Source organism: Temnothorax americanus, unplaced genomic scaffold (genome assembly GCF_048541705.1).
Source record: "Temnothorax americanus isolate GAGA-0224 unplaced genomic scaffold, ASM4854170v1 Scaffold14, whole genome shotgun sequence".
Taxonomy (NCBI): domain Eukaryota; kingdom Metazoa; phylum Arthropoda; class Insecta; order Hymenoptera; family Formicidae; genus Temnothorax; species Temnothorax americanus.
Window position 1 is genome coordinate 587187 of NW_027509275.1, and position 26390 is coordinate 613576.

A 26390-nucleotide genomic window follows, 5' to 3' on the forward strand; every position below is an offset into this window, starting at 1 on the left:
TCTTTTCAGCAACAAGTGGTCGATTGTTTCCTTTGCCTCGCGCACTCGGGGGCTTTCGTCGACTCGGACGTTTTCGAATTCCCAGAAGGTTGTCGAAGGATTCGAAGCCTCTCTCGGCGTTCTGCTGCGGAGAATTATTGCGCTGACGGTAGAGTAACAGGAATAGAATAACGGGTCGAGATTTCTAAGCTTCTGACCTTAAATCTCACAGATATTTCGTTTTATAAATGTTTCGTTCAGAATTACATTTCGTAGAATGTAGAACTGTCCAATTGATTTCAATCGTGGGAGTTCCTTTCAAAAGTATTAACTTTAGACCTCGAATACAATCATTATTCACACCCCTGCCTAATGTACCGCTGTTGCGGTGATGTATTCGAGATGAGCGGCGGGACGGAGAGAAAATACGGGCGCCGACGTGGTCTGTAACCGTAACCATTAGGGTACACCGTGAGTTCGTCGCGCTCGACAGCGACATTGCGCCCTGCACGTGTCCGGTCGATGCGGGACGCACGTGTCACGTGTGCCCGCGAGGAAGCTCCGTTCGGCGGGCTTGTGAGCGACTGGAATCAAACGACGACGAGGACGACGGCGACGACGGCGACGAAGGGGGACGACGACGACGGAAGGACATCGTCCTGGATGGAAACAGGAAGGGTGGCGACAAGTGCTTACACGACAAGTGCGTATCCCGCGCGCGACAAAGTGCGACAAAAGTACGGAATGCACGGTCGTGTGAACCTTGCAACGAGTCACCTCGAAAAAGGCGATGTCATCGAACTCGGTTCTCGAGAGAGGGCTAAGCGTTCACTCGGGTGACACATCTCTTCCCCCTTAGAATAGCATGAAGGCCTTTCCCTCGTCGCGTGGGATATTAAATCGCGGATAGACAGCATAGTCTGATGGAAAGTTTAGAGAGATCTTGCATTGCTCGGAATGTCATTGGATTGAGTAGAAAATGCGATTGTAAATTAGCTGATTTTGGACAATATCCGAGAGAAAAATATAATACAATTTTCTTGGCATCTCTTACAACATAAATGTGATAATTAATAAACAGATGTTATATTTTCCATGATGTTAGATTTTAATAACGCATTCTGTAGCTGGAAAAATTACCGCATCGTTAGAATAAAATTAACGACGTAATCATATTTATATACATAGCGTGCGTTCGGAATATAATAGAATATAATTAACGAGAACGCGAGTAAAATTCATTAATACGAAATTAACAGCCCTAAGAAAACAAGTAGCGTAACGCTGTAATTATCTGGTCATTATATGCAAATAGTTTTTAGCGCCGCATATCAGTCGTCAAATATTATTTCCCACGATCGCGATTGGCAGTCTCCGAGTGATTACACGAGTAGTCAGGAACATAAAAAAGGTGTCCGAACAATCGTCGCCATGCACCGAGCGCATTCAGACGTTGGAATTTAGTCGTAACACGCGACTTACATCAATTACACGAGGGAGAGGAAGAACGGGAGGAAGACTTATGCCGTCTAACTCTCCGCCACGAATTGAAATTCCTTCAAAGCCCCTCGGATACGATGCTTCGCAAATCGTTCATGGCTGCGTTCTACCGCGCCTCGTATCGACGCTTCGCTCGTCCGACACGAACGTGCCGAGCAAGCCACATGCCCCATCGCTTTGATTCCTTCATCCCGGTCGACGTTTTTCCTCGCTACCGTAGAATACCCGGCAGAACGGGGCAATTCGGAAGCGGGACGCGCGACGCCGTTATCGCCAACGAATCGACCGAGTTCTCTCACGGAACCCGTACGTGCTCGCGTCGTCGGTAGTCCGCTCCGTGTTCGCTTCACCTCGGAATTCACGATTTTCGGTGTGAACGGGTGCTCGAGCTATCGAACACGATGGAATGTCGCGTGCGCGGGCGCATACCGGGGACTCGGGTTTAAGCTACGCCGATCTACGACTCATATATGAGGCCCCGAGACAGAGAATAGGAAAAAGCGAGAAGAGAGGAAGAGAGGAAGAGAGATAGCAGCGACCGTACACGTCGGAGGAATACGAAAATCGACGGTCGATCGGCACTCGAACGCCTGAGTTTCCTATGCGCGAGTAATAAGACCAGATATTCCCACACGGGCTCCAAGCTGGGCTCGCCCTTCCGCCCGCCCGCCCGTCGTGCATGGGAAACTTATATACGTGAGTCGAGCGACGCTGAAGCATCCACCCGCATCCACCCCGCGAAACCAGCTTCGAGAAACCTTGAAGCTTTCGCGACGCAGGTGCGATTCGATTAGCAGCCTATATTTCGGCGCGCCGATATTTTTCAGCGCTGCAGCTGGGGACGTGCCGTGCGCGCATTTGTCACGTGTTGGACACGGCGCGAGGGATGGTCCCCCGTCGTATTTTAATTGGACCGATCGCTTACTTTAATCCTTTTCGGTACGAAGACGCCATCGCGTTTTCGTGTCTCGTTTTAACAAGGCACCGGCCACAGTCGCCGATTGGCGCGATCGTGTCATCGTGACACAGAAACGGAAAACGCTCTCGAGATGAAATTAGCGCAACGCATATGTGCTTTTCACCGACATTCTATTCACGAATCGTCTATATTTTTCTTTACGAAAGCATCTATTCTATACGATCGCATAATACGCAATAATATTTGCTTGAACATATAATCTTTGATTTCTTATTGTTAGCTTTGCTGGCCGCGTTATAGTGTTATTGTGATAAAATGACTCGGAGTCGTTTTTTTAAATTTAGCTTATGGAAATGTACAGAACATTGTCAACGTTTCTCAACTTATAAATAAAATAGAAATCAAAATTCTATTTTAAATAACATTAATTAAAATATACATATTTCGACATCTCTTTCAAATAAAATTAAAGAGATTACGTTTTTTAAAACGATAAGATCCTCTGGGGAAGCTTTGATTTTACTGAATAGTGATGTGCGATATATACATTACGACATTTATTGTCATCGTGCATGATGGATTATGGTCGATCGTCGTGTCTCGTGATTCACGCGTGCATATGTACACGACGGCGCGGCGGAAGGAAGAATGCCAGGTAGGGCGAACTGTATCGGAGGTGAATCTGAGCCCCGATCGGTTCAACGGAGGTGCAGGTGCCTCTAGAAACCGGCGACGAACGAACGGTAGGGACGGGGACATGGGAGAGGCGTAAAGGAAGCGGGCCGGGGCCCTGCACGCGCCTCTGACGCGCCGATGCCACCGATATCTTCTTCTTAAACTTTCCTATCCGCTCATTCATGCCCAACTAAATGCCTATAATTTCGGGTATGATTACAGGGCACCGTAACCAACGCCCCGTGGATTCATGCTGCCCCGCCGAGAGAGAGAAAGAGAGAAAGGGAGAGAGAGACAGAGAAAGAGCTCGTTATGCAAGGGGGCCCGACGAAATTGAAACGGAACGAGCCGGCGCCCCTCGGTTCGTCGATCGTTTGAGGACGATTCTTTCCCTGCGTCTCGTCATTTCGCACACACACACACAGGTAACGTGTATATATAATAACATATAAATCCCCGCCCCCAGCTTCGGACCAATCGGACCGATGACAGGTGGCCCCGCGTGATTATTACTAATTTGCTGTAGGCTTGAGCAAACAGAGAAATCGCCACGACTATCCAGGTGCTTTCTACCTCGGTGCAGCCTACTGGAATGTTGCCGGAGCTCTCGCGGTTCGACCGCTTCGGCTCCTCGTGAGACCCTCAATTCGGTCTTTTAATTGCGGCCCGATATACGGGGTGTCCGAAATACAATTCGTAAATTTTAGAATATATCTCTCGCGTTTTTCGAACCGAATAAAAAGATGCTAAGCGCGTGATTACGATAAAGAGATCTTTCGTAAACTATACTAAATAGTAAGTCGCGAATCGCCGTTCTCTTGAATTATATATTGAATTATAATTCTCTTGAATTATATTACCTTTTACTCCTGAAAGATAAAAACGAGTCTTGAAAGAAGAAATACGAGTTTAAAGCAACATGATCGTGTCATTAAATTATTAAGCCATACGATCGCCACTAGTGGTCGTCGGAAAATTGAAGGATAGAGATTGAAGTAAATAAAAAAAAAAATAGCGCCTGATAATAATGATGTATCATAATTGACGTACTAAGGAAGTTACGGAAGAGCTATGGGGACGATCGCCAAGAGCGGCGTAATCGAACATATACGTTCCTCGATCCTCGTGTGTGACGTACGTGCCGCGATCGTTTTCACGGAATGAAATCAGCGCGCCTCGCCGTATCATTATGATAATGATTTCCACACCGGAATCCCCGACGGGTTTTATTAAAAAGAGCTATCTCTGGCGCAAATGCGCGCAGCCCTCCGGCCGTAGCGGATAAATAGGTTCTTCAAGGTGTTCGCGCCAATAAAACAAGTTTGCACGTAAAATGACAGACCTCAGTCGTACAAATACCGAAATTGTCGGAGGTTTAAGTAAAAGAGGGTATAATTATATGTACCCTACTCGCGCACGGAACAGCCGCCGTCAGCCCGATTTCTTCGCTTTAATTCTACGTAAACTCCTCACATTACGAATTAATTAACCGTATCGTTAAAATATTGTTAAATAAAAAGTCAAGATGAACGTTTGCCCACGCGCGGCAACGAAAAAGCGCCGTCGATTTGCAGATGAACCTCGCGAGATGATGAACGCTAATCCGATTCCGCTCACGTCACGATGATCGAAGAATTATTTCAGGATTTTGCCAATAATATATTTATCTCGCAGATATATATCTCTGTGCGATATATGATATCATATCTTGTATTTATCACATATGCTTCGCTCTTCCCGCGCTTTTTGTTCTTGGCAAACTCATTCGATTCGCATCTCTTAAATAACGAATTTCACGTTGCAGAGCGCACTAAAACGCAATTTACTACGAAAGATGGAAGAAGAGACTTACCTCTTGATGCTGGATTAAGAAGTCAGAGGCGGACGGTGGCGGGGGTGGTTCCGCGGCGGAGACCTCTTGGAGCAGTCCCACGTGATCCCAACAGTCTTCGGTCATGTCCATGGTTGGTCCTTCCTCCCTTCGTCTTCTGAACGGGTCCTCCCCCGTGGAGAACGGAGTAAGCCGAATCTTCCTGTCCCCCCTGGCTTTCGCGACGCGTCTTCTTAACTTCCCCGATACACAACTGCGTACGCGCGAGGTACGATCGAGAGGAAGATACTATTAGGCACAGTCACTTTGAAAAAAAAATCCAGTCACGTATCCCAGTCACAATGATATCGGCATGATACACCGGGCGGCCGGTGTATCACCACCGCCGGGAAGAAGAAAGAGAAGAAGAGAGGAGATCCACGTACGTATGTACCACGTAGTACACCGATTCGCCGACGACGGAGTCGACGTGTCGCGTGACCGCGTTCTCTGACGAACGACAAACGAGGCGGCGACGACGACGGCGGCGTCGAGGACACGACGACGGCCGTCGGTGGTGGTCAGTCGGCGTGGAATGAAGTTCGCCCGCGGGTTAGGTTGGGTTAGTCAGCGAGCGGGAGTTGTGCAGCATCAGAGCGCGCGCGGCAAGAGAGACGAGAGAGGGTCGTCGCTGGTGAGAGAGAGGGGGGAGAGGAGAATAGAGGGAGCGGGAGATAGAGAAAGAGAGAGAGTGAGCGAACGAGAGGGTAAAAACGACGGCGGGTGGGGTGCAGAGAGAATGAGAGAGACAGAGAGACAGACAGACAGAGAGAGAGAGAGAGAGAGAGGCGAAGAGAGAGAGAGGTGTAAGGCGTAAGTCTGCCCTAGTCGCTCGCTTAACCGTGCAGGAGGTGGCGCCAATATAAACCGTACCCCTCCTCCGAGGCCCCCCCGACAAAGAGCTTGCGTATAATACCTGTATGCGTCTGTTGGTAGACCATCCCGCCTACCAACTACCGTACTGCGGGATTTGTGATCCGTGCCGCCGGTAATTATTGCGATTTCACTTATATGCCGACCCGCTTAACCCCGCGTTTCCTCCTCCGAGCCCCCCCGTCCCTCCGTGCTCGCCGAACTGACCGCGGGAATCGCGGACGAGAGATGCTGAAGTGCCCAGGATTGAGGAGAATATTGGAAACGCAGCGAAGCTATCTTCTTTGATAGCGCCCCTCGTAATGTATAAGAATATACGCGATTTATGTATTTCACACAAATACAGACATTGCGGAGGAAACTTTTCGTCTCGTCAGTCTGTAACGCTGATATAATAATGATTGAAGCAATTTGCGGCGAAGGCATCGCGTGTGCGATAAGAAGAAAGAATATCGCATCAATGTAAAAAAAAGTATCCTTCCACAAAATATATAATGAGTACGTTGCCCCCTCGTATCTGCTCCGATCGCGAATGCTTTACATTACATGAACATGAATTTACACGAGTGTCTCGGCGACGCGAGTAGCAGAGAAAAAGTGTATTGAGTTACATTCACGGGGAGGAGGACGCGAATATACGTACAGGATGTGAGTGCGATGTAATCGAACGCGCGAAGGGTTGGAATGCGATATGAACGCGTTAATGCGTCGTTACTGACAGCGACACGATTCGTTCGACGGTACTCCGGATCCCTCCCTTGCACGTTTGAGCTCTTCCATCGATTTACCCCGACAATTGTTCGGCTACTTTTTTCTTTTTTTTTTTTTACACTTCTCACTCGCATTTTAATTCCCCCGTTGCTCCAACGCTGATTGACGCACGCTTAAAACGTTACTCGACACTTGTCAGTCGTTATCATCGCGTGGCGCAGTTTCATGCAACGCGCGCCGGGACCGATGATTGATGAAGTCGTATATAAACGTTTGTAATTTAGCAATCCGGTTTGAACGCTCTCGTATCGATACTTTACTCGGCGAATCTTAAACGACCGCTGCGCGGCAATTATTGGATATACCGCGCGGGATTACCACGGAACGAAACGCTACCAGAAAATGCACGGTCGCATCGTTGTGAAATTTGCCCTCAATAAACGTCACCGTGAAATCGTGAGTTTCTGCGCGTGCGCGAAGAGATTTTTTAAAAACGATCGATTGTGCGTAGCGAAATGCGCGAGGTCGAAAATTGTTACACGGTTGCTTTTATGCAAAATTCTCTCAAAGTTTCCTACAGCGACGTGGAAATCGGGTGTCTCGAACGCCGCCGGTTCCCAAGGTTGACACACGTCTCCGGGTAATAAGTAATCTGGCTCACGTGCAAACGATTTTTGTCGCGCGCCGAGCCGCCAGGCATAAAACAAGATTGCCATTAGCCGTGCACTCGGCGAGGTGCACTTTGTTCGGACCGCCGGTCTTCGACGATAAACGCGCTGCCGTTGGAGTGTTGGCCGAGTCCTCGACTTTGTGTGCACGCGCTGCCGAGGACGCCGGGCGGCCGACGAGGACATGTCGGGGGTCCCGGCTAGGTATAGGCACCGTGATAATATGCATTGTCTATACCACTCGAGGCGCGCACCCCGATCGCGAATCTTTGAAGTTCGCGAATGGCTTCCGTCCGGATCCGTCGGCAAACGCCGGCGCGAGGCGGGATAGTTAAAGTCGCGCGCTAAACTGTGGGAAAGCCAAATATACACGCGGGCTCCCCTTGAGAGAATCTTCGCCCGTTTTCTTAGCGTGCGTGCGTGCGTACGTGCGTGCGTGCGTACGTGGAGCGTGGTACCTATACGGGCGAGCACCTGTGACAACTTCTAATACCCCGGCTAGGGTAAACGGTAGGCCAGATCGTGCGGTCCGATAACTTCCGCGCTCGCTTCCTTCATCAACGAGCGAAAGACTCCGTTTTTAAACCCCTTCGATTCATCAAGGAGCTATAACTTTACCCTACGAAATGCTTCACGTTCCTGATATTATTTGCTTCTTCAGCTGTGTCCCATCTGCCCTCGACGCTTCTCGTTCGACATAATTAACTATTTCTGGATGTCCACTCATTGTCAGCGATGTCTCGTACATACACAGATATACGTATCGTGCATTGAAATATAAAATGTGCTCGAAATGTAAATATATGTCACGTAAAACTGCGAATTCGGAATCACATTGAAATTTTAAAAGGCATCAGTTTATGATTCGTACTGTTACATAAGAATGGAAAGAACGGTATTGCTGAAGTATCTAAAAATAATTATGTAGATTACGTAGAATTTGTAGAACACTCAAACTGATCGCTAAAATGTCAAAAGTTTTACATTATTACCATCGTACTTCAGCGACCTACCGCAATCATTATTTTGATGGTGCAACAAAATTATTTTCAGATCTGTATCCAACTAAATTTTTAGATACTTCAGCAAAACCGTGTACGAATGTATGAAATTACCAGTAAAAATTCTAATAAAATTCTGACGAACATTATATAACGCCACATATGAGGAAATGACCAATGTCTGATCTAAATAAAGCTCGTTTAATGTAAATCATTCGTTTGCCAATACTTTTATATGGTCTCGCGACGGACGGAGGATCGATTCAAGGATTCCGCGACGCTTTATAGTATACGTGGAGCAAATGCGGACGCGCGTATTGCAGCCGCGGCCGCGGCGGATCTCTTCCGGACCTCCCATCGTCCGGTCTAACGAGACCACCGGAGGTACGACGGCTAAAAACCTCGCGCAAAAACTGACCAAAGTACGGTCTTTATACGGTTCGTTTTATTTCGCGGCCGATTCGCCGAGCGACGCGCTCCAATTACGGGCGAATATATATACGTCGTTCCAGCCGGACGTATATATTGCCCCCGCGACCCTATCGCCACCGCTTTATACGGCGAGAGAAGATAGAGAGAACGCGCGTTACTATGCGTCTCGCCTGTTGGGTCCAGCACGAATTTACTGCTTGCTCGCTAATGTCGCTCATTGTAAATGAAACAACGTGATTCCTTTGCGATACAATTTTTAAAGACTCATCACTGACCGAGAAAACATGAAATTTCTGTCGTCCGTTCGATCGCGAACCCATTTACATTGTTACCGATTTAAGTGATTCAGTAATGTACTTTTATCGCGCTAATTCAACTATTTCTGTCATTGCTGATGTTACACTATGTGCTTACAAATCAAGTCGCGCAGCTTTAACGCTCGAGGAGCGTCTCGTCGACATTTATGAATCAAGTCCTCGAAGGCAAAGACCTCTCGACGTTTCACGCGGAAGAAGTCCCGTTTACGTTTACCGGAGAACAAAGTGGCTCGCGCGGTGACGCGTAAGAAATACTTGTATGTATAAACACGTTCCGTATTATTACGAGCGTCACGCGATATATACGAATGCTTTTTTAAATGTTACAACCATCACGTTTACCACCTTTGCACTATTTTTTTCAGTTTTCAAAAAATAAAATAAAATAAAATTATCCAGTTTGCGCATTAATCAACGCAATATTTTAATATCTTGTTACATTCTGAATCTTACTATCAAAAAATTGCCTCTTCCACAGTTCTATATTCTCTTCTATATTCTCTTTAAAAAAAAAAAAAAGGTATCGAAATTTAAAGCGACCTATCGGAGATATTTTTTCTCCCGCCGAAGCCTCGACGAGTCTTCTTTAAAAACCGGAAAGGTGACAACCCCCCGTTACCGGCACGATCATGTTTTCGCGGGATATCCGCGAGCGACCAAATATAGTCGTAACCGGGAAGCAATCGAGAGACAAGCTTATAATTTCAACGAGTTGAACTTTCGCCGCGAGAAACGTAGACGCGCGAGCGCATACCTGGGCATATCGATCATCGCGCGATCACGTCACACGAACGGAACGTAGATATCCCATTCCCTCGTGTCCGGCGAGGCGCCGGATTCGCGCTCATCGAATTTCTACCGGTTCCCGATCTCCGGCCTTACAGGCTGCACTCCGATATTCACTGTCAGCAGTGAACATCTATGTTTTACGTCACGTATACTTATAGATTTTCAGTACTGAAAGTTGCCGCAGACAGTGAATATCGGGGGAATGCAGCCACAGAATGCGCGTCGCTCTCCCGTTATTTTTCGCGCGGGCGCGAATACGGGGGCATCGACACGGCGACGGGCGGAAAATCAACGCGGGCAGCCGGTAAGTGGATCGTCGCGGCTTCTCCGTGGAATCTCGGGGCGGTAGATCATACGGAGTGCCCTCCGGCTCGCGGCCGCGGCTCTTACGTATGCACGGGCATAAGCATATAACGCGGAGAAGAACACGGGTAGATGACATCGTAGATGCACCTCGGGGCCGGCGGGGCGTCGACGCGATCCTTTGTCCTCGTTCCCGGCCGGCTCGTTCCCCACCGGCCGCGGTCACCTCGCTCCCCCGGGGTCCCGCGACCCCGACGGTGCGCGTTTCGCGGGAATATCTGTCCTGCTCGTGCCGTGCCCCAATCTCGTGCATCAATCCCGCCGAGTTTGTAAAATTAAATATACGCGGAACGTGTGCTCGTGCGCGAGCTACCGCGCCGCGCCGGCGAAGCCAAGGTATACAGGTAGTTCTCTACGCGCAGTACGCAGTTCGCGACAAAAGGTTACGTACCTACGTGCGTGGAGATACTTATATCGTGCCCGCCTCTCTCTCTCTCTCGCTGCGATTTTGTCGAACCCACGAGCCACGAGCCACCAAAGTTAATGGAAAATTTGGGATGGGCGAAAGATGGCGGAAGAGGAGGAGATGCGCACCGCGCCGAACGTCTCGACTCCTCGAGCGCGCGGCCTTTCCGCGAACAACGCTCCGCAACACCAAAAGCACTCGCTCACCCGCGCGTGAAACGGAAACTTTCGAAATTCACTGCACGCAATGACGGTAGACATATATGTTACTTCGACGCCGAGATTCACTCTCGCGGCGAGCGAGGAGACGGCGGATTCGCCGATTCGCTCGCATCAAACGGCACTAAAACTACTTGAATCCACTGTGTTCCGTGCGATAAGTCAAGAGTTAATTCGAATCGACGCCACTTGCGAACGTCGAGAGACGCGATACGGATTCGGGATTTACATACGCACCGAGACGACAATGTGGCTGCTGCCTCCTTTCGGAGCGCAATATGGCGAGGAGATTCACAAGCGACGCGACGGGTTAGAGAACGCGAGAAACGCGGAGCGGGCTGAACGCAGCCCCGAATGCTACGGCAGTTATGGCACCAAGACGATCGACCGTCGTTCAATTCCGACACTCCCGACACTCGTTCGCGGACAAGAGATTCACGATATTTTTCTTCTTCTTCAATTACGATAACTCTGGCCTTCTCTCGGAGCGCAATATGGCCAGAAGATTCGCGATCGACGGGCTATAGAGAACGCGAGAGACGCGGAGCGAGCTGAACGCAGCGTCGCAGCTCGCCAGCCCCGAATTCGCACTAATACATACTGACCGCGACCCGCGACTACGCCAATAGGAAAAATTTGGAAAGAACGGGAGAGTGGGGGAGGGCGCACGCCGCGGCGAGCGTCTCGCGAGGCGCGCGTCTTCCAGGAAAACCGAGCCCGAAAAACGTAAACAACCTCGGCGACACAAACACGGCACGGCAGTAGAATGCGCAAGCGACGCTTTTTAAGCCGTTCAATTTCTCCCTACGAAATAACAGGTAATAAATCGACTGTTTTTCGACGCGGCGACTGAGTGCCACGAGCAGAAATGCGAAACGCTTGTGATTCGGCCAAGTTCATCGCGCAAATATGCCTCTCGCGCGACTGTAAAGGTCTATCCAGACAAACTTGCATAGGTGCATAACCATATGCATATAAAGAAACGGATTGGTCTATTTCCTTATGCACATGCATGGACCAATCAATTCTCTTATGCTTGTGTTTATGCGCTATGCAAGTTTGTCTGGATTGACCTTAAAGCGGGGAGCGCACCATAATGCGTAAGCATAAGAAAATTGATTGGTCTATTTTCTTATGTACATGTGTATGGAGCAATCAATTTTCTTATGCTTACGCGTCATGCGTTATGCAGAAGTGTGTGCTCCCCGCTTAACGCGAAATTCATACGCGGAGTGTTTTAAAACATTATGCGAAAATGAGTTGGGGCCACTCGACCAAACTCCGATTAACTTAATCGTTGATTAGTCCATTTGGAAATGACCAATCGCATTTGCTCATTAAATAGATTGACAAATGCGATTGGTCATTTCCAATGGACTAATCAATAACGATTAAGTTAATCGGAGCTTGGTCGAAGTGGCCCTTAATTCGTCTTGAATAGATTATTAAAGCGTCATTTCGACACAGTTCCATACATATCTAATTCATTTTTCCGGGAATTTTGCGAGTTTCCCCGTTTTCGCATATCGCTCGTGTTCAATGAAGCTGGCGCCGCTCGTAGCGTGATCGTTTGACGAACGCATCTCTCCTCCCCCCCCTCTCCATCCGATTTTTAACGGCTGTATTCGGTCCGATGCTCCGATCGCGTAGTGACGCGTAGCGCGCGACTCCGACGACGAATTTCGACCGTTACGCGCTTCTCGCGTCTTCTCATCCGCCGAATGTGAATCTCACGTGCGAACGAGTGTTCGGAGCGTCGGTATCGAGCGACGGGCGATCACGATTATAATGGCATCTCGCGACTCGCGACATATTCGAAGGAGGCGGCAACGCAATCTACCTTATTCGGTAATTGCATATGGCGGACTTCTCTGGTTCAACGATACGATACGCAAGTGGGTCACAAGACTCACAAGTCACAACCGCTTTTTTTTATTTGTCGAAAATAAACCTCGCGTATAAAAATGAACGCTTCGGAGTGCTGTACTTTTTGATAGACGGTCGGTTATTGTTTTCGATTATTTCGCCCGGCTTTTCTGAGAAAGAGCGACGTTCTCGCTCCGCTCTCCCCGCTTTTTCCAAATTTTCATACACAAGTATACTATAGTCGCGTTATATTCGCGCGAGTCCGAAATCGTGTCGAAATCGATATTTTTTGAGTTGCGATTAGTATTCTCCTCGGGATGCGATACATTTCCTCGAATAATTCTCTTCGTAATTATACGTTCTTCGTGAGAATTTTGCGATATGTAAAAACTGCTTAATTTAAAATCTAATGACATAAGATAATTGGAAATGTTATTTTTTGCAGGTGAGTTTAAACGGAATGTTTGGAAGCGAAAACAACGATGTTTATGCCGAAGTCAGAGAGGAGGATGTTCGTGCGACTGTTGCGGGCCGTCGTTTCATTAGAATATCGCCGATAAAGGGGGTTTAATTACAAAGGTACCGCCTCGCTTCCGTTCCACGGATACTCATACGCGTGCAGGGCTCTGCGTGCCGCACGCAGGCATATACATATATCCGCCCTTCTAGCACTCTTGCCTCCTCCCCCCCTCCCCTCTCTTGGTTTACGTGTATTTCTACACATCAAGGGTGATTAGTAAGGTCGTTTTCTTAATCACGAGCATCGTTAATATAAGAATCGCCGCTATTACAGGCGCGTGATTGTACAGCTAACGAGAGCTCAATGGTGTAACGCAAAGGTGCACCGTAATAGTTTTTAACCCTTCGGAGAGACGGGGGGAGATCGGAACTGAATACATATTCCTTAATTTTATACCAGCCACATCGCGCACATAATATATGCGCATAATATAACGGGACATAATAATGTCTACAATGTGTTTGCGTAACGCGATTCGACGTACATTACTAATTCACGAAGTTGCGATATACAAATTAAGATGAAATATTTCGACAGGCCTTTCTTAAATTCTGTTTTTTTTTTCCCCCATTGTATCTACGATCGTCTAAATGAAAAGGCGAAAGACACGAACGTCTCAGTCACGAGATACGCACGTTTCTTTATACCTACGGTACTCTCTCTTGTGGGGCAGCTTTAAAAGTACACGGAAAATTATGGTCGATCATAAATTAAGGCAGAATTTATCGCGTCGGTTACTAATTGGTCGTTGAATAAATATAGAGGCGCGTGTTCCGGACGGTGCTCCGCGCCAACGTTGGCAGGGACAGATTACGATTTCGCCTGAACGTCTGTTAAAAAGGTTTCGCAAGAAGCGCGCGTGTCGTGCGTTTTGATCCTATACCCGATCGTAAAGAGCTTTACGGCGGGAAAGCGTTAAATGCACTCCGACGTTGCGACGCCGACGCCTCCATTAATATGTGCCGGCTCGTTTAAAATATGGTATTTAATCCGGTCGAACGTGAACGCCGGAGATCACCGTGCGCGCGTTCGAACGTTGGATATATTCCGCGCGGAATAACGTGCCGCTAAAAAGCATTTGAGCATCGTTTATTCAGGTGCGGGTGAATAATATATCGCCAACGAATGCATTAACACGGATAGATACTTTCGCGGCTATTAAATATACATATATAGCGTTCTATATATGTATCGACGATTTTGGCGAATATCTGAGCTGCTTATCAAGGGTGATTTGCAGAGTCACATTTCACATCAATTTAAAACTAAAATAGCAATATACTTTGTATATATAATTACATTTTATAATTAATTTTATAATTTATATATATATGTAAATTATAATTTATAACGATATACAGTTTATATAATATATATATGTATAAATTATAAATAGCATGTTTAATTTAGTAATAATTTATATTTACATATATATAAGTTATAAAAGTATAATTTAGTTAAATAATCTGGTGTTAAGTACAAAAATTATAAATAACGTAACGTCAATATTTTTGCTTAAAATATATATTATATTATATTAAATTATATATAAATATATTTAAATAATATATATAAGTAAAAATTGTATATATTGACGTTACGTTATAATTTTTTTACTTAATATAAATATTTTTTATAATTATTTCATGATTATTCTACACCTCATTATGCGACATTTACGTGCGTTACGCTTTTATGTATACATAAAAGAGCGAATTGCAAAAAAAAAATTCAATCAGTCACCGTCCGTTCATTCTCGGTGGTAACTACAGCGAGCGCTGTTATCAACAGGCCGGATCGAGCCACGGACGGCCGCTCGCGCTCCAGTGAGTCAGTTCGTCCAAGATGGCGACGCCCAGTGAGCTGTCTCTCGAGGAGATTCGCAACTATCTGCTGGAAAACGGGGGCACGGCGCGCAATCACGACCTGGTGAAGCATTTCAAGCGGTTCCTGACGGACCCGGAGACGCGAGGTGGGTTTCATTCACGTCGCCGCGTCTCGCTCGCGGCTGCCCCGTCGCGAGGCGTGACCTCCGCGTTTCGCTTACGCGGTGTAAACACGTAGGCAGCGAACGGTCGATGCGCTGTCGTGGCTGTTCAGCGTGGTGCAACGTGCGATTTTGTGTTACAGTCGAGGCGAGGAATCGTTTCAAGGAGTACGTCAATATCCTGGCCACCATAAAGAATGAGGAGGTAGGTCAATACGAGCCCCCTCTCTCTCTCTCTCTTTACGTCCCCACGAGTCCCTCTCCGTCCTGACAGGAGCGACTTGTTGCGCGTCCGACGCGACGTTGCCGGCTCCGCTCGCGATCAGCTGAAGACGATCAGCTGAAAAATTCTCTCTGAAGCGGAGTCGTCGCGTTGCTTGAAGAATCCTTCCTAGCTACTTTGGAATTGAGAGCTACAGTGTTACATGTGTCGCAAGGATTTCGTGTGTGTAATTCTTTTTTTTTTTCGCAAAATTCCTAGAGCATTTAAAAAAAAATCCGGGATATTATGGAATGAATAAAAATTACACATTCTTACTAGATTTCAGTAATTTTGCAAAATCCTAGGTTCTGTCAGTGAAATTGTGAGTTGAGATTTTTATTCATTTATATTTATAAATATAAATATTATTATATGTATTTTATAAATTATATTTATATTTATATTAATAATTTGTACTTATTCCACAATATCCCAGCTTTTTGTGCATTCCTTTTTGTAAAAAGAACGAATCACACGAAATTTCTGCACATTGGTTGGTATTAGAAATATTCAGAATGCTGTCGCGTGAATGCGTGCTATTGCGGTCTATATATTTTCGAAATGAAAGCCGTTTGTCTTAGCAAAATCGCTGTTAAAACTGATTTCGCGCAACAATATTAAACTTTTTGTATTTACAATAGATCAATTAATTTGGACTTGGAGAAAGTACGATTTTAGCAGTAAGAAAGCGATTGTAGAGAATTATAGAAAGTTTAATGAAAAAGACATACTGTTATTTTTCATTTACTAGTACATTAAATATGTGAGAATATTTGAGAAAAATTTATTGGTTTATATTTTTTACGAGAAAACTCGGAGAAGTGGTAATTAAAATTACATTTTTATTGAATTCCTGGGATTTTTATATTTCTTCGGTAATTAATATGACAGAAAATAAAGTTAGCGAAACACGGGTTAAAATCTGCGTCGCTCCTGTCTGCGAGCCCTTTTTCACTCACGCGGAGTGCTCTCAAAGTGAACGTTTCTTAACAGGGTGAAAAGTACTTGGTCCTCAAGAAGAAATACCGGCAACCCTTCTTAGACCTTTCGCCCCCTAAGCAAGTGGCATCTCCCGTGACCACCCCCGATTTAGCTACTCCAGTTTCTCCTTTACGCGAGCCTCCACCTTACCGGCCGCCACCCCCCGCGCCCCTCAGTCCGTCCTCGAGCAGTTCTCACGCGAGCCTCGAAGAAAGTGCGTCGCCGATATCTATGCGCGAAAAAAATGACGACTCGGAGTCCGTCGGAGTGGCGTCGATGTCATCTCCACCTGTTCCACCGCGTCGCAAAAGTCAGGACAAGCTCAAGGTGGAGAACAAGGAAAACGTCGACAGAAACCGGAACAGCACCTCGGAAACCGTTATAAAGGTAGGCTCCTCATTGATTATCTTACTTATATTTCCTTGAAAGCATACTCACAACTGTTATCGATGTCGTCATACTTGCGCGGTTATCGCGTAACGAGGAAACGATGTATCATGCTGGTGATAAACGACTATATTTTTTATGAATTTATTTACGATGTCATATCAATTTATATAGTTACAAAAATAAAATATCTATTAAAAATTACAATATATAATCACGGTTTTTATACAATAATTATATATTTATAAATTATTAGATAATTCTCTATATATAAATAAGAGATTTTGTTTGATATACAATTATTATTTTTTAAGATTATATAGATGGTTTCTAGTATTTTATATTAATAGTATACCATTATCAAAATTATTTATTTATTGTTTGTTTACGTCTCAAGGTTTACGTATCTTAAAGACTCTTATTTTGGTAGTCGTTCTGAGTTGTTTTGTCATCTGTTATTCATCGTGTTTGTCATAAATCCCGTATTAAATCTGGGAATCGAAACTGATAAATTCCAGGAGAATGAAGCAGTCACGACAACGAATCCTTCCTCGGCTGAACAGCTCAGCGTTCGTGAACGAATGCAACGTTTCAATCGAATGGCTAGCGAAACCGATCTTCATGCCCGTCCTAACGAAACGACTGTTCCTGCCAGAAAACGAACGGATAAGGTAAGTGCTGTATCTTTTTGTTCTACAATTGTGCGCGCGCGCGCGCGCGCGTGTGTGTGTGTGTGTGTGTGTGTGTGTGTGTGTGTGTGTGTGTGTGTGTGTGTGTGTGTGTGTGTGTGTGTGTGTGTGTGTGTGTGTGTGTGTGTGATGCGCTGCGAATGATATAGAGTCGCGAAAGTAAGTGGACAGAATAAAATTCGGAGGAAAGCGAGAGAAAAGAGGGAATGAGTTTGAAAAACTATAGTTTATACAAATAATACTGATTTGTAAATAATAAAATAAAATTTTGGGGAAAAAATGCGTACACAAAAATCCCTCACGTGAAAGAAAAACATTGGACTCTATATATAGATCAGAGTGTGTATTTTTAGAGTCTGTTATGTGTCGTCTCTCTCGGGGGAAAGACGTTTGCTACACCTCGGTTTCTTTGCGAGGGTTGAATCATGGCGCTCGTCGTATTGTGACATCGCCAGGCAGCTTATGTTTTCCAAACACATGCGGGGACACAAAGGGTTCAGGGTCCCGTATTGAATTATCCCGTCGGGGCTTTAAATACTACGGACGAGCGATTCGGCACGGAACGATCCACGCGCGCGGATACCTATATACATCCTTCGAAGGGCGGGAGGAAGGATGCGGTATGTACAAGGCTGACTGCCCATCTTGCATACCGAGTAGTTAGGCTACTAGGAATCCTTTCTCCGTATCCTTTACACGCGCTCTCGCGACGGTTCTCTCTTTCTCGCGTTCTCTCCTTCTCTCTCCCTCTCTCTTTCTCTCGCGCGCAATCTTCCATCTCCCTTTCTTCGTTTATCTTGTCGTTCGTGTGCCGTTTATCGCGGCGAGCAATATTCATCGCATTTGAATATCCTGCGGGCGGTATCTCGCGTAGCGATCAGGATGTTGCGCCGATGTTGCCGTAAATCATAATTAGCCGCGCCTGGAAATTAAAAGTAGAGGAGGAGAGAGGTCTCTAGGTCTCGAGAGGAGAGCGGGGAACAAGCTCCTTTCCGCCGCAACCAACAAAGTTGGATGCAGCACCGGCAGGATGTGCCGCCCCGGCCTGTCCTGTACGCGGTCGATCCTCCATCATAATTTCGATATATTTATCGGATCTCACGATTAAAGGCGCCGACCGGTTAAGACGCTCCACAAAGGAGAAAAGAAGCGGCCGTTTCACGCTTTCTTCGACCGATTATGACCGGATCGTGCTTTCGGCTCGCCCCTCGCGCGTGGTTGCGGCATAATTTATTTAGTCCTTTAAGGGAAAAACTGAAAATCTCACTCGTTCTGTTGATAGAAATAATTAATACTGTAATTCCATCGATTGTTCTTAGCCGTAGATGACACTAAAATGTTTTTTCACTATTATCAGAATGAACTATTATATAAGAGGCGTATCGTACATAACTTATTTGTAATATTCTGGCTTTACGAAATTTGGATAAAATGTTAACGGCCACTGAAAGATTTCGACACATTCTCTCTTATACGACAGTTTCGTTACAAAAGGAAACTGTTTATTGCCGCGTGTATACATTGAATAGCCCGTGATAATTATGTATTACTCAGACACCATAGTCCGGTCCTGGCGAGCCGCCTTTCATATACGATTTGACCGGGCCGGCCGTTAATTTTTATTGCTTGTAAGCGCGGAAAGGGTTTTCGGGTCATGCGGGGAGAATCCTCTCGCCTCCGGACATCCTGTAATCTCCTGGGAAGCCCGTGGGTAGAGCTCGTCGGCCTTTCTTTACAGTAATTATCATGCAACGTAGCCGCGCGATTCCGCCCTTTGCATCGCTAATGACCATTTCGTCTAGCGCGGTGTCGCGTGCCGCGCCGCGCCGGTCTGCCGGCCAATTGCCGCGTTAACACATTCTACGTAGTTTTTCATCATATTTTCTTCGAACGGCTGATCGCGAGTCATTGAACGCGCGACAAGTTCGTCATGAAAGCTCATGACAGAGGAAAGCCAGGGTAATAGAGAATTGCGAAGATGAAACATTCAGAATAGTTTGAATGAAAAATTCGGAATAGTCGATATATCTTTCAATTGATTATATTTTTTAATTATTTGCAAATATATTTATTTTATTTTAATCGAATTTTATCTTATGTCATTCATGTATAACAAACACTTTGTACTTTGATTTTTAGTATTAAAAAAATTTCTTACACATTTCTGACACATTTAATCACCAAAGCATAATGTATTTATATATCAATATAATACACGACTAATGCGGTCGCTTGTAAGCATTAGGCTTTTTCAACAGTGAAGCTTCTTGTCTATGTAAATACGAGTACGGGTGGCGGGATATTTTATCTATCATATTTACTTCTGAGAATTCTTGCTTCAGTTTTTTATTTTGTATGTGAATATTTTTTTACGAAAATAATAACAAGTACTTTATGTATTAAATTTCTATTATCTCTGGCGATAATTTGTTTTGTCAATCATAATAACATTGAACCGCGGATTTCGCGAATCACCATGTCGCGGAAATTAAGATTTTGACATTGTTTGTGTAGAAATGTTCGCGAAATAGGGAGGAGAGAGAGAGAGAGGTCCTTTTACTTGGATAGTGCATCTCGCTTGTACGCTGGCGTATATGCGCGCGCGAATGCCGACGGCGCCTTCGTCGGAACGCCTAACAAGAAGCTCGCTTTTACTTCGGCACCTCGAGGACGCGTTCTAATTAGGATCACGCGTGTTTGCCTCTTATGCGAAGGGCGAGTCTTGTCGAGCGAGCCTCGTCCTTTCCCTCGCGAGCGCGGCAAAGAGAGAACGAGAGGGTGGAAACTCATCATAAAGGCGCCTAACACGGCCATGCCGAACTTGGAATTTCTGCCGTATAGTTCCGCATACATTAGGGACCTTGGGTGAAACTTGGAGGGTAGTTTGCCTCTCGGCAACGAAACCAGGCGAGGGCTCAAGTGAAGCGCAGCGTGCTATGCTGAGGGACGGCCGAGGGAGGAAGGGGAGGGGAGGAGGTTGGGTGTAAACCGCACAAAGTAATCTTACAGAATGTATATGCAAAGAGGTTCAACGGCGTGGTGAGGCGAGGTGAGGAAGCGAGGGCACAGCTTGCACATGATTCTATCCGCGACAATCTCGACAAGACACCTCCGCAGGCAAACTTACTTCGTGCAGCTTACTTCCGAAGCATCGTCGACTCTTGATCGAGCTTGATTATTCTCTCTAATTAGCTTGTGTTCAATATTTCTAATTCTTACTTTTGAAGTAAACTATTTGGAAGTAAATGAAATAAGATCTCTGTCATAATTCAAACGTTAATGTTGATATTATCATTTAAAAAAACTTAAAAAGAAAGAAGACCGCTTTCACATATATTCATTATAGAGAATACGTTTATATATATATACAGACGATACGAAGACTACGAAGATTTTTCTTCGCAGTAGTTTAGATTCGAAATGTTAACATAAGATCAACGAAGGTTAACTACGAGTTATCTCTTTGCTATACAATTGTCTGATTATCTTTTAAATCTAAATTGTTGCTGCTTCTAAAGTATATCTAAATATTAATCTGTTCAAGCTTAAGCGTGCTCCGTTGTTTATTCGAGAAATATTTCTGTCATTAATCAAACTAACGGCATAGAGCACTTGACAGGTGCATCTGGCTGTGGTAGTTTAAGTGCGTTGCTCAGTTTTCTGTGAGAAGAGAAAGAGAGAGAGGAAGAATGATAGATACGGAGGAAACCATTTATTCGTTCCAAGTGGTCGACTGATACGCAGATAGCACGAACAGTGATGGAAATAAAATCGTTTACATCTTGTTCCTTTAATTAGGCAAATTCACTCGGGCAGGAGTGCCAGCTGATAAGTGTCTTTGAGATAAGCCCACTCATTACCGTCAGGATTTATCGATGTAGTCGATGAACGCGCGAGGTATCGCTCTCCCCCGCGTAGATCCTTTTTTCTCCATCATCACGCTATCTCGTATAACACGGGAAAACCGCGTAAGTGCCGGTGGTCGTTCGCGGGAAGATGCATTCGGGTAGCGCGCATCTCTTGTAGCGCCGAATATGATTATCGGCTATCGAACGTTCTACACGTAATCGAGTAAATTATGGTGCAGCGCTTAATACGCACGGCATCACCTCATCGGAGGATAATTAAATATCGCCGGTTAAATTTAATAACCGGCCGGATAATTGCGGGTTGCGAATGCTAGCGCGATACCCGACGCCCGATGATAACTCACCCGCGGTCTCGTTAATAACACGACGTTGAGAGATCAAGCAAAACGTGATCCCTGGCGACCCAATTTTCTTGGCACTACCGCCAGATGCGTGCGTACGGACTCATGCATAGTTTTCGTGCTTGCACAGCGCGCACCAATATAAACAAGCTTGTCTACAGAAGTAGTTAGCACCCACTGTTTCCCTGTAACGGGCGACTAGATACACTTTTAACAGGTCCGCCGACATTTATTCCGGCCTATTACGAGTTAATCTTGAAAGCACACACACCGCGTATTATCATTTAAATTGGTGTCGTTATGCACACGCGGCATTAAACTTGTTTGCTCAACGGCGACGACGCCTCGCTTTGCCTCGTCTCGCTTTTACTTCTGCGAGAATTCTTTAGGTTTTTATGTGATAATATATATGCGGTAGGTAGGGCAGATGCCCACGCAAGGGGCGCGGGGGAAAACGGCAAGCGGTTTACAATGGGTCGCTTGTTGTCTTCTCATAATTCCTATCGTCTATCACGTTTCCATACCAACTTAGGCTTCTGGTCTTACGCTAATCTATCAACTGCCGCATCTCCTCTTGGAGAAAAGATCACGAGGCGGATAACAAGATTTCTTTTTCCCTCTTGAGACGCGCGCGTATATTAAATCAGTCTCGTTGATTGCCTTCTTCGTTCCCTGGCATTCCCGGTGAATGGCAGACCCCGGTATTCATCCACGGGAGTCTTGTCTCCCGTAGTGACAGTCCGGAGACTATACCGAAAACTGACTGATTGTGACTGTCATGACAGCGGCGGACGGGGCGCCGCCCTTCCGGGTCGTGAGGCCCTTCTTGGTGGTCCGATTGTGGGATCGAAATTTTTGTATTATATTGTCTGGTTGTTTTTCTTTATAATAATTTTCTACGCGGTGTTGCAAAAAAAAAAATAACTCGAATACATTCCGATAAGACAAATAACAGCAAGCTCGTCGATTTTCTTAGAAATATCGATTCGCATTATATCGTGCTCGTGGAGGATCGATTACACATTTTATCGTTTCTGCCCGTTCTATTTAAATTAAATTCTGTAAATCATCTTGTTTTACAATTTATCCACGCGCAACTCGCGAAATCTTTCTGGTCGATTCGAATCTTTCTCCGTCGCGAGGATAATCTGCCGTTAAATGGTCCTATATCGGATGGGCCCTGCAAGGCCCTAAGTCTGTACTTTATGCGACGGTACGGTAAGCCAGGACCGTACCTTATCAAGGATCTGAGTCGCGCAGTGAGCGGCTATTTGTATTCATAAGTCCGCGGGAGGCCGGCGCTCGCTCCCTGGGCACAGTCCTGGGATCGTCCTAGGCCGCACAAGGCCCACGGTGTTCCCCCGGGACGCACTGTTCGCGATGCGGGAAGGTAGGACGAGAGAGAGAGAGAGAGGGGGGGGAAAGAGGGACAATAGAGGGCCACGTCATTCAGCCGAGAGGCGCCCTTCTTCGCGGACATCTCGGGACTGTCGACGTACATATGTATGTATGCACGTTCGTTCGGTCCCAAGAGCTATATGTGCCGCGCACATTCGAGAATGTGACCAGTCATCGAGTTATTTAATTTTTCGAGGCACCCCCGCCGCGCGTGTTTGCTCAGCCCCGCTGTGAGCACAAATTACCTCGCGACCGAATCACCTCGGGCGAAATGCCCCAAGTCCGCGGGCCCGTCCGCCCCCTCTCGTAACCCAGCGTCCGTTGCCGTCAGCGTCGATGACGCCTCTTATCCCCCAATGATCTCCGAGACGGAAGTCCTCACGGAGAAAGATGGCATGTCTTTCTGTAGCCACGTCGATGTGGCAGATGAGATTGAATTGGCCGAATTGCGTGAATAAGAATCTTGAAGATAATCCGACGAACTCAATGAATATTTTTAAAATTAATATTTCGACGGTTTTTACGTCTCTGAACTATATTGTTACTTTTATCGGTTTACTTTTCTTGGTGATGTTTAAAACAGAAGGGACCTTCTCTTGGCGTCGATTTTAATTTCTCTTGTTATCCATTGATTGTACAAGTCTTAATTGACTTCGTTAATGCTGACACACGATATGTCTAGAGTTTATTTCTAGCAATCGCACGAGAACGTCGCTGCAACATTATTTGGCCCCTTTACGTGCGTAGGACACGGGACCAAAACGGACATGCCCGCGTCCTCCGCCCGTGGCGTGGTCTAGGTGCGCATATATGCGGTCAGTCTACCTCGCTATCTATATGCTAATCCATTGAGATGGTACCCGTAGATTACACCTCGGAATTAGCCCAGAGACCCGGGTATCAGGGCCGCACAGACAGGCCAGGCTGTGTATCTATACGTACCTTTATCCCACCTTATACACGTAACTGGCACCGTCGAACGCCCGCTTCTCGCCCTGTACTTACAAGCCCGCGTACACACATCCACGCACGTACACACACACACACATACATAGCCGTGCGCACGCTCACACCCGCGTAAAGATCAGACACGCGTGTACAGGTGTGTATACCTGGCGGAACCACCGTGGCTCCAATGTGGTTCGGTATAGGACCTGGGTGACTCGGCACTTCCAGTTCGTTAGCCCGTGTTAATAACGTTAAAGAGGATGCGATAAACTCGTTAGGAGACGAAACCGCGCGGGCGGCTAAGCTCGACCTTCGTCGCAGTACATCATGGACTATACAAGAGGCTACGCCAACCGCTTCTTCTTCTCGCTTCACTGAATCGAATGTCGCGAAGTTTCGGTTCCCGATGAATAAGCATAGTTCAGAACCAGGTATCCCTTCACATTTTTGTTTTGGCTGACACGTCTGTGATATCTTAAAGTTGTTCTACAATGTTCATATACAATATAAAAATGTTTCATTTTATAAAACGTTGTCTTTATGAACAGCAACGTATTCCGATCTGAATGTACATGTTTTAATTTTCTTATTGGTCGCGCGATATCGACTGTATATCTGCGATATAATCGCGCTCGGCAATATTGCACAACACCGGCGCAGATTAACACGCGTTCGTCACGCCCAGTCATTTCGTGAAACGGTACTCTTTTCGAGAAGTTAATTTCACAACGACTCTATCGCGCCGACGCATCGGCTATTAAGATTTCTTCCGCCCGACAGCTTCCTAGCGTACTTTACGTCACCACTGTCGCCTAACGCTTTTCAGACATTTATCATGCAACGAGCTCGTCTAACTTGTTCACAATATTACAATTCTATGCGATTTTTCGCAAGATTATTAATAATTTGTATTAGATACGGGATCTCATGTATAATCTGAATGACCAGATCGCGCTATTTTGTTCAGAAAGGAAACGCTTTACCATTGGAACCTCTCGAAACTGTAGCATTGCCAGCAGAACAATCGACGATAATCGCGCGGCGACAGCTCGTGTGCTGGAGCAACGCGCTAAATTTATTAGCTGACGGGAATATGATCGCGCGACGCGTATTGCGGGACCGAAGTACACCGAGGAACACGGTGGGTACGTACGAATATAATCCTGTCAACGAAGAGGCGAGGGGCGGCGGAGAAGAGAGCCGGTTGAGCGAGCGTGCGGTGTCGATGCCGCCTGTGTTTCCCATCCGGACCAAATTCGACGTGTGCCGTCCGCGGAAAATACGAGGCGCGGGTTATGAATCACCCTCTACGCCGCCACGCGAGATAATAATCGCCCGCGATCGCTAATTTCCCCGCCATCGTGTAATTGTTTCGCGCCGACTTGTCGAATTTCCCTCGTATATGCGCGACGCTTGTATCCCGCCGTCGCAAAATTAATTCCGCCCAGCCGATTTCAAGCTGGAACCTATATTAGTCATAAATCTTTTTTAAATCCGTTTATTTACTTTATCGCGTCACGCACGCGTCGATTTATATGTATAAATCTCGCGTTGCCTGTTACGTTCAGCATCGGTGAACGCCGTTAGTAAAGTATTCTGCGTACTTCATATAAATTGCAGCGCACTCGTGTCATTTCCTCTTTTTTTTTATTAAATCCATTAATTTGACCGAAACCAATCGATTTCTGATCGACAGACTGGACGAATGAGAGAATCGGCCGTGCCGATTAGAGGGTCAGTACTTGAGCCGCCGTGACCGTTTAGTCCGAACATCTCGTCATATTTCGACGCGATTTCATTCGGCTCGCGATTGAACCTTGGATTATGATCCCGGACGATGGAAATGGCGTTAGGTAGGTGGGTACCCGAGGTAGATAGGCATTATGGTGGTCGTTGGGAGGCGTCGCCGAACCGAACGCTGAATCACCCAGCGAGAGTTTTCCTGTCAGCGGCAGGACGGGCACCGCCATCCGACGAAGCCCCGTGGAATTGCCTCGCACGGCCTCGAAATGAATGCGCGAACGCCCATTAGGGGAATAAATCAGGCCAATGTTATCCGCAGGATCGCATAATCGATCTCGCGCGCTCGACTAATCCGGGCCTAATCGTTTCACGGCGCTGCCGCGACCAGAAAAGTTCCTCCTGATGAGGGAGGGAGAGTCGTTAGAGGCTGGATCGGACTTCCTTGCAGCCGCAGTAAAGATGCGCCTAATTCTTCGATGCATCTTGTATTAGCCCGGCGTATCTTAAGCGGAATCACGATTGATAAACCGCGTGTTTAATTTTTCTTAAGCCTCACATTATATTGAGATAAAAGAATAGAATTTCCGAGAGAACTTCTTTTTTGCACATATATCTCAGAAAGATATATCTTGTTCATCTAAAGTTAAATCACGAAACATTAAGCGTGACGAATCGTCG

The 26390-nt window shown here is 46.2% G+C and overlaps 2 protein-coding genes and 1 long non-coding RNA gene across 5 annotated transcripts in view; 2 read left to right on the top strand and 1 right to left on the bottom strand.

Moving 5' to 3' along the window:
* Nucleotides 1-5005, top strand: part of LOC143894610 (uncharacterized) — a 279902-nt gene extending 274897 nt beyond the window's left edge. The window contains exons 5-6 of the long non-coding RNA XR_013256131.1: nt 3296-3498; nt 4880-5005. This is a non-coding gene — a long non-coding RNA (uncharacterized LOC143894610). The remainder of the gene's footprint in view (nt 1-3295; nt 3499-4879) is intronic.
* Nucleotides 1-5060, bottom strand: part of LOC143894578 (homeobox protein caupolican) — a 49433-nt gene extending 44373 nt beyond the window's left edge. Inside the window, exon 1 of the mRNA XM_077400963.1 lies at nt 4926-5060. Coding sequence (XP_077257089.1) covers nt 4926-5036 — 111 coding nt within the window. The 5' untranslated portion in view covers nt 5037-5060. The remainder of the gene's footprint in view (nt 1-4925) is intronic.
* Nucleotides 5061-13032: 7972 nt separating this feature from the next.
* The window catches only part of LOC143894595 (ankyrin repeat domain-containing protein SOWAHC-like), an 87357-nt gene continuing 73999 nt past the window's right edge, over nt 13033-26390 (top strand). Inside the window, exons 1-5 of one of the 3 annotated variants that reach the window (XM_077400996.1) lie at nt 13033-13166; nt 14899-15079; nt 15238-15299; nt 16350-16724; nt 17243-17395. In XM_077400996.1, coding sequence (XP_077257122.1) covers nt 14953-15079; nt 15238-15299; nt 16350-16724; nt 17243-17395 — 717 coding nt within the window. In that variant the 5' untranslated portion in view covers nt 13033-13166; nt 14899-14952. Of the gene's footprint in view, nt 13167-14898; nt 15080-15237; nt 15300-16349; nt 16725-17242; nt 17396-26390 lie in introns of those variants that run through there. The other 2 variants (XM_077400997.1, XM_077400998.1) reach the window with 2 other exon arrangements.